We start from the raw sequence: 13,776 nt of genomic DNA on the forward strand, positions 1-13,776 counted from the left end.
TGTGTATTCTGGATTGGAGGATGGATGTTAGGAGAAGGGTCCCAATTAGAGGAACCTAGAAAACAGCCTGTGAGAGATGGTGAGGCTGGAACCAGCCAGGGGCAGAGGAGTGAACGCCAGCCCTCCGGCTCGCTCCCCTGTCCCGGCCACACACACTATCCTTTGGCCTTTGACTACATACATATGATGTTTACGTGGCTTTCATGTTCTCTGTTTTCCTTTTCTTCTCAAGTGGACTGAAAGCTCCTTGGGGGCAGGGTCCCTATTAGGTGTTCTCTGCCCCGTCCTCCTCCTGCATCTGGACTTGGGCTGATGTCCACCTCACAAGGCAGAACGCTACACCTTGTCCGAGGCCTGACTCTGATGCCATCCGCCTGCAGCATATTTGCCACCAGATCACAACTGCATCCAGGACCTCGCTCAATGTTTGCTGTCGGCACGGCCTGTTGGCTCCTGGTTTGTGCCGGTTACAGGGAGCCCCACCCTGTAAGCGTCAGAGAGGGCCTAGCAGGTCTTCCTCCTTATCCCTCCCAGCCTCCTGGAGGGCAGAGACCACCCTGTTCACCCTACTCACCGCTCTGGGTTTGCAAAGTGCACAGTGGGCCTCAGGAAAGAGGGTGGGTCACACCTGACCACTTCTCAGGCGTGATTAGATGAACAGGCCACATCTTTGAAAGCGAGATGTTCTTGGTATAGAGATGCTCATTGCGTGACTCATGAACATTAAGGAAATCTTGTTTTTTTCATCAGAAAACAATTAGTCACCACCTCGAGCTAATGGCCGGATACAGTTCAGCAGTCAGCAGATGTGAGCTGAAATAATGAGGAGATGTACAACCCCCCAGACCTGCCTGGAGACTTATCAGCTCACAGAGCCCATTCACATCCATATCCTTGCTAATCCCCAGCAAAGCCCCTGAAAGCAGGCCAGGCAGGTGCTCTCACCTGTGTCGTGGATGAAGAAGCAGGCCCGGAGCTTCAGCTACCGCCCAAGTTCACACAGCTGGCGTCTGACACAGCTGGGCCTCTTCACTCCTGCTTCCATTCTCTGCCTGCACCCCGCCAACCACTTCTCACTCTGTTCTGGTCCCTCTCTCTGGGTCCCAGCTCTGCAGAGCAGGGCTCAGCCATGGGGTGCCGAGTGGATGTCGGCTCCCTCCCCAGCTCAGATGGCCAGCTCATCTGCTTCTGCAGCGCACAGACCCCTCTCCCAGAGCCCTCCCCTCCACGGGAGCTGACTCATGTGAGTACCGCTGACACTCATGCACAGACCAAATGCGAAAAGGAAAGTAGTTTTCTTCCAGGTTTGCTGTTTTCCATCTGAATCTTGGACCCCTGAAGCCATTTAAAATTTGGGAGGCAAGACGCATAAATCAGGACACGAGTTAGAAATCTCAGTGCAAGACTTAGAAAGCTCAAGACAAACTAGTAGTGTTTTCACTGTCCTTGGCGGGGGGGTGGGCGTTACGGCACCTGCGGTCGTGTCTTCACCAGTCTCCCTGGGGCTGGGTCTAGCATGGCCTGCTTCCCACCAGGTTCCTCCCGAGGTGGCAGGATGAGTGTTCCCGACTTTGGTAATCAGTCTTTTTCAGCACATGGGAGTTTGCTGGTTTCTAGCTGTGCCAGAAAGTCTGGCTTCCAATCTGAGAAGAGTCCAGGTGGATGAAAAAAATCTATTAGGCTCCCATTGCCAGGGTCAGTGTGCCCCACGGTGGTAACACAGAGAGAGAGAGAGACCTGTGGCCATTACTGACGTTAGCAGTTTTAGCCTAGGTCACACCAGAGGGGGCCCAACCACCTGCTGTGAGACCTCCAGCGCTTTCCCGTGCTGCCTCTGGTACCCATCAGAGCTTGGAGGGAGTGCCCCTTCCCAGACGTCATCATTAAAACATGATCTACTTACAAAGAGTTTTAATGGGCACGTCATTACATAGATCCAAGAACAACACAGTGTTTCAAATTACGACCCAGAAACCACACTGATGGTGGTGAGGCCCAGCCCTGAGGTCCCGTCCCAACACTGTTTTCTGAACTTTAGTGGAACCACTCAGGGCAGGTGCTGTTCAGATAAAGCCGGGCCAGCGTGCACCTTTGGGAAAGGCACGGAGTTAGGCTTGGAGAAGGGAAACGGAGGGCGCCGGAGCCTGTGTCGCCCAGGAGCCATTAAAATCTGCAAAGCCGGGTGCAAACATCAGAGAAGTTAAAGCCCGATACAAATTTTAGGAAGCTCCAGCTGAGACTAGTACAGTTGTCACTGTTCTTGGGCAGGTTACATAGCCTGTCTGCTCTTCATTTCCTCCTCTGTAAGGTGGGAACAAAATTGTACTCACCTCGTGAAACTTTGCAAGGGTCCAATGAGATAGTGCCTATAAAGTGCTTATCCCAGAACCTGGCACTCTGTCTGCCATTCTTGTTGTCATTGTGATCAAATGTACCAGTAGGCCCAGGAAGGCATCGTTTGGAGGAGGTGGGATTTGAATGATAGGATCTCAGCGTCCATAGGTCTCACCTGCCACTTGGGCCGTAACGGTGGGTTGAGTGGGATGGATGTTGGGCAGAGGGAGGGCGGGGGGAAGAGCGTGGAGGCAGGCACCGTGGGTGTGGCTGGGGAGGAGATGTGTCTAGGTGACAGGAGGAGGTGGGCCACGGTGGGAGAGGGGACCGGGGATGTGGTCTCAGGGTGCCAGGTGGAGGGGTGGGGCCTTGATTGGTAAGGGGGCCACGATCAGGACAATGTTCTAGGACTAGGGACTGGGTGTGGCAGGCTGGGAAGCCTAGACTGGGAAAAGGAGGCACTTCTGGGGCTTCTGGTGAGAACTGTCTGCCAGCTGCCGTGAGGGATGGACGTGAGCCACAGAAACAGCCCAGACAGCGAGGACAGAGAAGAAGAGGGTTGAGAGGACAAAGCATGCCGGACTTGGTGACCAGAAGAAAGTTGGTGCCTTTATAGGCAGGGGCATTGAGGGGAGGGAATGTGGGGGGAAGAGGGGTCCATCTTGGGATGTGCTGAGGGGAAGGGGTTTGCAGTCTTTACCTGGAGATCCCGGGAGGCAGGGATGGAGCCCAGGGGAGAGGGCAGGGCTGGACGCCTGGGTGAAGGAGTCTCTGGCTTGGGAATGTCAGGTGGGTTCTTGGAGGAGTGAGGGTCTCAGAGAGGGGAAGGAGGAGGTAAGGGTCCCGAGGAGCACCTGTGTGGAGGGGAAAGGCTTGGCGAGGAGAGGCAGCCAAGGAGACCAACATGGAGCTGTCGGGGAAGGAGGAGAAGGGCCAGGATTTCCCCTGCAGCCCTCGGAGCATGTGCGGTACCAGGTAGACTCTGGGATGTTGTCAGCCCCAATGGCTCTGTTACAAAGGGGACACATTTAGTGACAAGTGTTGTCCTCACCAGAGGCAAAAATCACCTTGGAGGCTAAGGGGACGGTCCTGGTGGAGAAGTGTGACCCACCACTTTGCTGGACATTGCTCCTGGGCTGGCTGGTTCTCTCAGTGCCTTCCTCAGATATCTCCCTCCCTGTGCCTGGGGGCAGCTCAGGGCTGAGACCCCGGCCTGGCCCAGGCAGCGTGTGAGCCAGGGGCTGTGCCTGACCCAGTGTCTGCACGGCACTGTCTCCATACCGAGGTGTATTTAATGCTACTCAACTGTACACTTAAAAATGCTTAAAACGGTAACTTTTAAGTTATACATATTTTACCACAATTTCCAAAAAAAAAAAAATGAATTCCAAGTTTCATTTTTCAAAAATTAATTTTTTTTAATAATTTTAAAATGTTTTTGTTTATTTATGGCTGTGTTGGGTCTTCGTTTCTGTGCAAGGGTTTTCTCTAGTTGCAGCAAGTGGGGGCCACTCTTCATCGCGGTGCGCAGGCCTCTCACTATCGCAGCCTCTCTTGTTGCGGAGCACAGGCTCCAGACGCGCAGGCTCAGTAATTGTGGCTCACGGGCCCAGCTGCTCCGCAGCATGTGGGATCTTCCCAGACCGGGGCTCGAACCCGTGTCCCCTGCATTGGCAGACGGACTCTCAACCACTGCGCCACCAGGGAACCCCTCAAAATTAATTTTCATTAGAGTATAGCTGATTTACAATGTCGTGTTAGTTTCTGCAGTACGGCAAAGTGAATCAGTTATACATACACATATATCCCCTCGTTTTTAGATTCTATTCCCATATAGGCCATTACAGAGTATTGAGTAGAGTTCCCTGCACTATACAGTAGGTTCTTAGACGTTCCAAAATTTCATTTTATTTTATTTTTTATTTTTGTTTTGGCTGTGCAGCTTGTGGGATCTTAGTTCCCCGACCAGGGATCTAAGCTGAGCCCGCTGCAGTGGAAGCTCAGAGTCTTAACCACTGGACCGCCAGGGAAGTCCCCCAAGTTTCATTTTAATTGAAGCATTTTAGCTTCAATTTTAGGCACATATCAAACGGCACACATATGAAAAGATGTGCAAGCAGGGGACATGGTATGGCGTGGTGGAATGGGCCCAGCTTCCTGGCCCAACCAGCAGTGTGACTTGGGCAATCATCTAATTGCTAGATGTCACAGATTTCTCATCTGTAAAATGGCTATGACAGTCTCTACCCTCCCACTGTGCCGGGTTGTTGCATGGCCTAGGAGAGTGGGTGGTGAAATCTTTTTGTAAACTGTAGAAAGACATGCCGGATCCATGTGGTGTCTGCACTTCAGTGTCTGACTCAGGGGTCGGAGCTCGTAAGCTACTCCAGGCAGGGCTACAATGGGCCTTTCTGGCATGTGGCTGCTCTTTTCAGGCTGTGTCTGACCCGCAGCTTATTGGAGTCCTATTGAGTTCCCAGGGGCAGCTGCTAGGTCAGCTTCTCAGGCATTTTGGGCGGCAGCCTGTATGCACACCTGGAAAGACTTTGAGACTTTTCTCAACCAGTTTCCGGGAGGGAATGAAGCCCTATTGGAAGTGATGAATTAACTTTTCCCTTGTTCCTTTAGGGTCATACTAGGAGGCGTTAGAAAATAAACCCTCATCAAAGCCCTATTGGAAGTGAGGAATTAACTTTTCCCTTGTTCCTTTAGGGTCATACTAGGAAGCGTTAGAAAATAAACCCTCATCATTTTCTGTGTTCTGTGGTTCCGTGAGGAACCCCAATTGAGAAAGGCCGGAACTGGCAGATGCAGACGTGCCCCCACCATCATCCCTGCCCCAGATCTGGGCACACAGGGAATGAGAGGCCCAAGAGAGCCAGGCACTTGTTCTAGGTCACACAGAGTTGGTGCAAAGGCAGCACTCAAAACGAGGAGGTCCCTAATTGCCAGGCCAGGATTGCATGATGGGTGACCCTTTCCATTCCTTCTGCATTTTGAAAATGGAGCGGTGCTCCATTTACATCTCTGGCTGTGAAAGTGCATTTGTTGAGCTGTTTCCCCAGACCACCCTGTCTGCAAGAGTGGTGGGTTTGGGAGGCCTGAGCAGCGCCCCTCTTCCTTGAGAGCTGAGGTCACCAGCTCTGGCTGGTTCTGGGCTGCGTGTGGCTAATTGCATTGTGGCCCCAGCACTAAGTGGTTTCTGAAAAAAAGGGCAAAAATGATGGGAAAGACTTTGGGGTCCTCTGGGAATCGGAGCCTCAGCAACAGCAGCTGCTACCATTGCTGGAAATGTTTTGCTTGAGTGCCAGAGGGCGCCCACAGCCCATCCCTGTCAGTGCGGAGCAGCCGCAGCCCGGGGAGAGGCCGTGGACCCTCACGGAGGGAGGCAGGGGAGGCACCTCTTCTCCCCACAGCAGCTCCACTCTCCCTTCGAGTGGAACGGCCTTTGAGCTCGCCACGCCTGCTGGGTCTGGGGTGTGCCTGCGTCTAGCTGGTGAGTCCCTTTTGTAGTTGGATGTTCGCTTTCAGAAACATCTAAAAGCGTTGGACAGCATAGTGAGCTGTCAAAAGCTGGGGGTATGCCTCTTCCCAGCTGTGTGACTACGGGCTGTTCAGCTAGCCTCTCGGCGCCTCACTCACCCCATCGGAAACCTGGGGATAATAACAGTGGCTTCCTCAAAGCCCATGGTGAGTCTTAAGTGGTACCAGAGTCGCAGGGCACTTATCCTAGCTAATCGTGAGCGCTTGGTAAGGGATAGTGGAGGTTGCTATTATCACTGTGTCTCATCTACACCAGAGGCATCCTGGGGTGAAGAAGCTCTGGCTGCTGCAGAGGCCAGCGGTTCGTGGCTGGAGGATTCAGTGCGTAGTCCTCTCTGGAGTGAAGGAGCGCTGGGCCGGCAGGCGGGAGCCCTGGGTCCTTGTCTAGCCTCCACTCTCTGTTTTTGGTAGTGTTCCTCTGGCTCTTCATCCATGCGCTGCAAACCCAGCTCTCCATCCCTCTTTAGGAGATGCTCAGTAGGAGACGAGAATGATCAAGGCCGGGTGCTAGACCAGCTCCCAAAAGCCCGAACAGAAGCCAGACGCAGATGGATGCTTTGGGCAGAGAGGGGAGGAGGAGAGCTGTACCCCAGGATGTCTCACCTGGACTGGGGAGAGGGGAAGGGAGGCCTCTCCCAGGTGATGGGCAGTGTCCTTCCTGGCTCTAGAGTTGAGAAAGACCCAGAGGCCAAACCAGGCCTTTGCTGGGCAGAGTCTTTTCTCGAGACCATCCTTTAGTCCAGATGGGTGAATTTGTGAATCTTATGTAAAACAGAAGCACCATCTCCATCAGACACCCCAAACCGCGGTTGGAAATTCCCCCAACTCTGTAGAATGTTTGGCTCTGACAGGTGCATTGCCATGGGGCGCACGTGCTGGGCACACCTCAGGCCTGGCAGTGCAGACTATCTTGTCCCTGTTCATCCCCCCCAGCCTAGAGCAAATGGCCTCTTAGTTCTTGTCCCTCCCTCTGTCCTGGGAGAAGCTTGGTTTCCAGTACGGAATCAGGTGCAGGGCCTGCAGGGCAGATTCAGGGTTTGTTGACTGACTGACTGATAGCACTGTGTGGGCTGCTTCATGCTTACTGAGTTTGGTTATATTTGGACCAGTCAGAGAATGAGGCAAAGCTGCAAGAAAGAACAGCACTGAAAGGTTTGTTGAGGCTCCTGGCTAATAGGTGCTCTCTTGTTGGGCTGTTAAGAGCTGCTAGTTGGGAAGCAGGTTTATTTTTGGTTTTGCAGCCAGCCTTATCCAGAGGGAGACATTCCTGGGAGAGCCAGGCCTGGCATATGGCCTGGACCTGATTTGTGTCTGTTGTGGGGTTTTGAGCTTCCTGGGATGCTTGTTTTGAGCAGGAGGGTGCTACAGGTTTGGGGCTTCTGAATGAAAGGGCATTGTCCCCACCTGCCTGGCCCCAGGGCTGGGAGGGCCTGGTCTGATTGGCCCCCAGCTCTTGGTTTGAGGTCTGGGGCTGATTTTCGTGACTGAGAAAGAGCCCTGAGCCTTCCGGTGGGGGTGGTAGAGTGCTAGAGAGACTCAGGGGCCAGGCTGCCTGGGATCAAATCCAGGTTCCACCTTTTACTAACTGTGTGACCTCGGGTAAGTAATATAATTGCTCTGTGCCTCAGTTTCCTCATCCGTAAAATATTTCCCTCTTAGAGATGTGAGAATAAAGCGAGTGAATGCCTGTAAAGTGTTAGAACAGTGTTTTCCTTTGCACAGCATGGGCTCAAACACATCAATTCCTCTCATTCTCATTAGCCTCCCGTGCCTTTTAATCGCCAATACGATCCCCATCCTATGAACAGGCCTCGATGGGAAGCTTCTCATGGCTTCCTACCATCTGAGCAGTAATGTCCACATCTTGTTCCTTGGCGTTCAGGGCTGACAGCCATCTGGTTCTGACCCCACTGACTTCCTCTTCATCAGCTGCTCTGGGGGTCTCCATCCTCTTCCCTAGTCCCAGCCCAGCCTTGTTCCATTTCCAGGCCCAGCTCATCTGTCACCTCCTCCACGAAGACTTCTTCAGCACCCCGGGCCCTGCTGTGGTTCCCCTGCCCCAGCCAGCACCTGGTTTCTGTCTCTGATGGGGTCTCAGTCCTCTCTGTGCCCCCAGCACAGGGCTGGGCACCCAGTAGTGTCAGTGGATGGGTGTTGAATGATGGGATGCACACAGGGGTGTTGGTTGGAAGTGGAGCTTTCTGTGGCCGGGCATACTTCCTGCAGCAGAGTTTCCACCTAATGGATGAATCAGAAAGACTCAGGCCCTCCTGAATGCAGAACAACAGGCAGGAGTGGAAACGAGCCTGTAGTCATCGTCTGTCCTATTCACAGGATGCGAAATGGTAAGGCTGCCTCTTTTTCCGCGTGGATCTGGGCATCAGATCATAGCCGAGTTATTGTCACAGCCCAGCCACGTGCTCTGAGTTCTCACTGCCTGAACTTTCACTTGAACATGCAGGCTTAAGAAGCCTCCCATTCCTTCAATGGCTGTTTTCTGGAATCCGGCCACTGCCGGAACATGAATCTCTCTAACTTCCTATGGAAATGGGAGCCAGAAGGGTCTGTATCTGATCTCACTCCTTTCCCAGCACAGCTTTTTTTTTCATAAAGACATGGATCTGGTAAGTGCCCTGCCCAGGTGGAGTTCACGGGGCAGGGTGCGGAGATAACAGTTAAGCATAGAAATTGCTAGACTGCATGGTGGACGGTGCTAAGAGGGCTGTGAGGAGGGATGAAATGAGCTGGGCCCCTCTGGAGCGGGAGGGGAGCAGCACGATGAGTGCAGGGATTAGGGGACGTGTAGGAAGTGGCATCAGTGGGGAGGTGGCATCTGAGCGGTGGTGCGGTTTGGACAGGAGGAGAAGGAGGAAAAAGCACCCCATGTGGAGGCACTGTGGAGGCCAAGGTCCCTGAGATGTGGGACAGCGCTGGGTATCAGGGAGTGATGGTGCCCAGTCGGGAGGGGAAGAGTAGGAAAGGAGGTTAAGAAAGAGTGGAAAACAGTATCAACAGCAGTTTACAGCCATAGGTGCTGGCACCAGCTGCCAGTGTAAGTCCAGGTGTTCAGGCCTAGAAGGCCCACCGGCGCTGAATCACTTAAAGTCTAAAAGTTCAGGGCCAGGATGCTTGAAATATACTAATTTCACAAAGATGACAAAACGTGCAAAAAATCCCCTGCAAACTCAACAGCTGCAGCAGCCAGGTCGAAGAGCAAAGGTAGGAGAGTGCGTGGCTGATGAGGGTGGGGGGGTGACACACAGCACCCAAGGGCCCACGCAGTGTGGAGTGTGAGTGCCGGTCTCTGCCAGCAGCCACCTTGCTCCTGGGGACGCACACTGCTCGGCTCTTTGGGGCTGAGCCGTCCTGAGCTCCTCCCCAGATGCACAGCCAGAGATTAGCCTCTCCTCCTGTTTCCCGTATTCTGATCTTGGAGGGAGGCAGAGCAGTGGTTATCATTCCTACTCTGCAGACAAGACAACTGAGGCCCAGAGAAGAGGAGGAACCATCCATCCTGATGGTTCCAAGCTGGGGGCTCATTCATCCCTGGAGGCTGCTGGCCATGGGGCTGCTAGGCCTGCTCCCCCTGAGGCCTCTGGGGTGGGAGGTACAACACCCCTGAAAGCTTCCTTTCTGGAAGGCTGGGGGCAGGAGCTGTCGGACTTCTGGGCTGTCCTGCTTCACAGGGGCCTTTGCAACAAGGGCAGTGGGGGCTGGGGTCATGCAGCCCTCCAGCTGGGAGCAAACCCGATCTTGGTGGCTGCCCGCAGGCCGCCTCTCGGGCCACAGAGGATCTGGCAGGATGAAGAAATGGGGGAGCTCAGACTTACGGGAATCTCAGGACCTGCGTCAAGAGGACTCCTGCCCAGAACCCCTAGATGGAGACCCTAACTCCAGGCCAGCTCCAGCCAAGCCCCACAGCTTCCCTGTGGCCAAGAGCCGCAGCCGGCTCTTTGGAAAGGGGGATTCGGAGGACACATCCCTCATGGACTGCTCTTATGAGGAAGGTCAGCTGGCATCCTGCCCGGCCATCACAGTCAGCCCTGTTGTCACCGTCCAGAGGCCTGGGGATGGTCCCACCTGTGCCAGGTAAGCTGCATCTGGAGCTCAGCCTCCCTCTCCACCAGGAGCCTAACTGGCCCAGCTGGCTGAGGCCCCAGCCGTGGAGACACCATGTGATACTCGAGTTTATGGGCTGAAGGTCATAGAGCTAGGGAGCTGGGGGGCCTCCAGAGGTCGCCTGGTCCAGCATCTGTACTCATAGGACCTTCAGGACATGTGGCCACACATGCTGGCATATATGCTGATCCTAGCTGCTGGCTGATCTCTGGGTCCAGGCTTAGAACGCTCACCAGCCCTAATCATGAGGACTAAGTTGGAAGGCTCAGGCGCAGGATGCTTTTAGACAGAGTACAGAACAGTTCCAGTGAGAGCGCACCAGGCCTCCCACCTCCTCCGAAGCAGGACAGGGACTGCACAGGGCTGGATGACTTCTGTGGCCCTGTGAGGATGCTTTTTCACTTAGCAGAGGCCAGCCAAACCCCTGCCCTCCATCCCCTCCAGGCTCCCCCAGCCTCTGAGCAGGCAGAGAAGTGAGTGGCCTGGGTATTGGAGGAAGTGGAGGCTGCAAAGACTTTCTAGATGATGCCTACACACAGGGTGGGGACACAACAGGGGTACACGCGCCCCACTGTTCCCTGTTACAGCCTGGACTGAGCGGTGGGTTTTGTATCGTGTTTTTTCCCCTTTTGGTTTGCCTCGGGGTTTAGTTGTGCCCCCTGACAGGCTCTGAAGGCCTCAGGGCTGAGACCAGAGTATGAGACGAAGGTGTTTTCTGGCCCTTAGGCAGCCATCCCAGGACTCTGCTGCCGAGAACCTCAAGCTCTATGATCGCAGGAAGATCTTCGAAGCAGTGGCTCAGAATAACTGTGAAGAGCTGGAGAGCCTGCTGCTCTTTCTGAAGAATAGCAAGAAACATCTCACGGACAGCGAATTCAAAGGTGGCCCGGAAGCCGCCGGGTCCCGGGAGCGGCCCCGCCATGCTGCCTGCTCTGACCCCCACTTTGTCTTGCAGACCCGGACACAGGGAAGACCTGCCTGCTGAAAGCCATGCTCAACCTGCACGACGGGCAGAACGACACCATCCCCCTTCTCCTGGAGATCGCCCGGCAGACGGACAGCCTGAAGGAGCTGGTCAACGCCAGCTACACGGACGGCTACTACAAGGGTGAGGGAGGCCCGGGCCGGCATGGCTTTGCCCACAAGTTTGCCTGGATCCAGGAGGGCACCGTCATGCCCGGGAAAGGCTCTGAGCTCCTTACTCCCTGTCCAGCCACTGAGTTGGGATCTCCTGGTCCTGGGGGTCCCTGCACCCCCCACCCCCACAATGGCTCGGTGCTCCTTACACTTGGGCCATTTTGATTCCTTCAGCTCCCAGTCTGGTGTTCCCTGTTCTGGGGGTCTCTACTCCTGCCTCAGGGCCTCCTTGGGCCTCCTTTGGTGGGGGGTCATGCTGCATGTTCTGCCCACGCCCACCGCCGGCACCTGTCCGGGCAGCCCCCGCGGGACGACGAGCACAAAGCCAACAGCACGCGTCCTCCACAGGCCAGACGGCACTGCACATTGCCATCGAGAGACGGAACATGGCACTGGTGACCCTCCTGGTGGAGAACGGGGCCGACGTCCAGGCCGCGGCCAATGGGGACTTCTTTAAGAAAACCAAAGGGCGGCCTGGCTTCTATTTTGGTGGGGAGACCACGTGGTAGACACTTGGCTTTTTGATGATTGCTAAGGGGAGGTTTGAGGTGGAGACGGGGGGAGTTGGAGGCTGGGTGGTGCAAGGGCCAGTCTCTTCCTGGGGAAGCCCACCGCTTGCCTGTGTTGGCTGCAGGTGAGCTGCCCCTCTCCCTGGCTGCGTGCACCAACCAGCTGGGCACCGTGAAGTTCCTGCTGCAGAACTCCTGGCAGTCGGCCGACATCAGCGCCAGGGACTCGGTGGGCAACACTGTGCTGCACGCGCTGGTGGAGGTGGCTGACAACACGGCCGACAACACCAAGTTTGTGACGAGCATGTACAATGAGATTCTGATCCTGGGGGCCAGACTGCACCCTGCGCTGAAGCTGGAGGAGCTCACCAACAAGAAGGGGCTGACGCCGTTGGCTCTGGCCGCCAGCAGTGGGAAGATCGGGGTAGGGAGGGGGCATCATGCCTGAGCAGGGGGTGCTGTGGGAGGGGCCTGCCTACCTTCCTAAGCTTCTGACATCGCCACCGCGCAGAGCCCTGGTGCTGCCCCACCAGCCTGTAGAGGGAGGGCAGGGGGCATTAGAGTCAGCCAGGGGAATTGTGAGATGCCGAGCAGAATTCATCAGCTCACACGTGGCCGTTTCTGATTTCCAACTCTGAGCATCACCGACAAGACACAGAATGGGGGTGGGGCGCTGGGGTCTGGGGATGGGGGTGGGTTGATCTGAGGGTGAAATGGAAAGAGAAGCTGTTGGTGTTTTTTCATGGAAGATAGGACTTTTGGGTGATATGGGGTCCTAATGGGGTGGGGCAGTCCCAAGCCTGTGGACGATGTCAGGCCATGGAAGGCTGAAGGTGGGGCTGGGCAACTGGGAACTGGAGGGGAAGGGGCTCCTCAGTACCAGAGGATTCTGGGAGCTTGACTCTGTTCATACTGAGTCTCTTAGGATGAGAACATTGGTTTTATAACCTTTATAACCTTGGTTTTATTTCTTGGATTTTATTTCCTTCTGGCTTGAGGTTTTCTAGAGTGGACCACTGCAGTCCTTCACTGTGAGATGGGAGAAATGGGGGGCCAGGTGTCATCAGGTGATGGGTCCGATGTGGCTGCAGTTGGGGTCTGAGGCAGTGGGAAGTTGATCTTGATGGTGGTCGGGAGGCTGCTAGATGGGGGTGGGGCTCTCCTGGGGCTTGGGTGGGGTCTCCAATGGGCTGGGAAGCAGAATTATTCTTGGAGCAGAGCTGGTAGGGAATGCGGCCCGTGCAGGGCCCCAGGCTGGCCTCTAACAGGCTCTTGTATCCCTGCGGCAGGTCCTGGCCTATATTCTCCAGAGGGAGATCCAGGAGCCCGAGTGCAGGCACCTGTCCAGGAAGTTCACCGAGTGGGCCTACGGGCCCGTGCACTCCTCACTGTACGACCTGTCCTGCATCGACACCTGTGAGAAGAACTCAGTGCTGGAGGTGATTGCCTACAGCAGCAGTGAGACACCTGTGAGTGGGCTGAGGCTGGGACCCAGCCAGGAAGGGCTTCGGGTCTCACTGCACCCCAGCCCCTACTCCCGCTCCCTAATCTGGCTCTGGCCCCTCCCATCAATGGAAACCTGCTACCCGGGGCCTACACCCTGCGGTCTCATCTCCCCATTCATTCCCACCGAATGTCTTCCTGCATCATACAGTCAATATATGATAATATTCCCATAAAACTTAAATATTTCAAAAATACATAGACAAGAAAAGAATCCTCCTTTTCTACCATATAAAAACATGTAGCTTCATTTTGTTTATATAAATGGGATTATACTATATATAGTACAGAACAACCATGTTTTTCACTTAGTGGCATGTTTTATTGTTTAAATTTTTAAATTTTTTATTTTGGCTGCGCTGCTCGGCTTGCGAGATCTTCCCCGACCGGGGATCGGACCCGGGCCCCCTTCAGTGGAAGCACAGAGTTCTAACCACTGGACCGCCAGAGAAGTCCCTGTAGATAGTTTTATATCAGCACATATGAGTCTGCTTCATTAAAAAAAATTACTGCAAGTATTCCATAGAAGGAATGGGGTGTAAATATCCACAGAATGACATTTGAGTTATTTCGTTGTTTTTTTTTTTTCCTACTACAATGCTACCGGCCACTTGGCATGGGTTTGAGAATT

At 54.5% G+C, this 13,776-nt stretch overlaps 1 protein-coding gene across 10 annotated transcripts in view; it reads left to right on the forward strand.

Annotated features, from left to right (window-relative positions):
• Positions 1-756: 756 nt before the first annotated feature.
• The window catches only part of TRPV1 (transient receptor potential cation channel subfamily V member 1), a 33,300-nt gene continuing 20,280 nt past the window's right edge, over positions 757-13,776 (forward strand). For 6 of the 10 annotated variants that reach the window (XR_002174741.3, XR_012328588.1, XM_019926882.3 and 3 more), the window contains exons 1-6: positions 757-9,966; positions 10,723-10,877; positions 10,952-11,104; positions 11,482-11,622; positions 11,768-12,066; positions 12,932-13,111. Coding sequence is in view for 8 of the 10 variants with exons in the window: in XM_019926882.3 (XP_019782441.2) it covers positions 9,599-9,966; positions 10,723-10,877; positions 10,952-11,104; positions 11,482-11,622; positions 11,768-12,066; positions 12,932-13,111 (1,296 nt within the window). In the remaining 2 variants the exon portion in view is untranslated. The remainder of the gene's footprint in view (positions 9,967-10,722; positions 10,878-10,951; positions 11,105-11,481; positions 11,623-11,767; positions 12,067-12,931; positions 13,112-13,776) is intronic. The other 4 variants (XM_073797616.1, XM_019926881.3, XM_019926883.3 and 1 more) reach the window with 4 other exon arrangements.

Source organism: Tursiops truncatus, chromosome 20 (assembly GCF_011762595.2).
Source record: "Tursiops truncatus isolate mTurTru1 chromosome 20, mTurTru1.mat.Y, whole genome shotgun sequence".
In the NCBI taxonomy this organism is placed as follows: Eukaryota; Metazoa; Chordata; class Mammalia; order Artiodactyla; family Delphinidae; genus Tursiops; species Tursiops truncatus.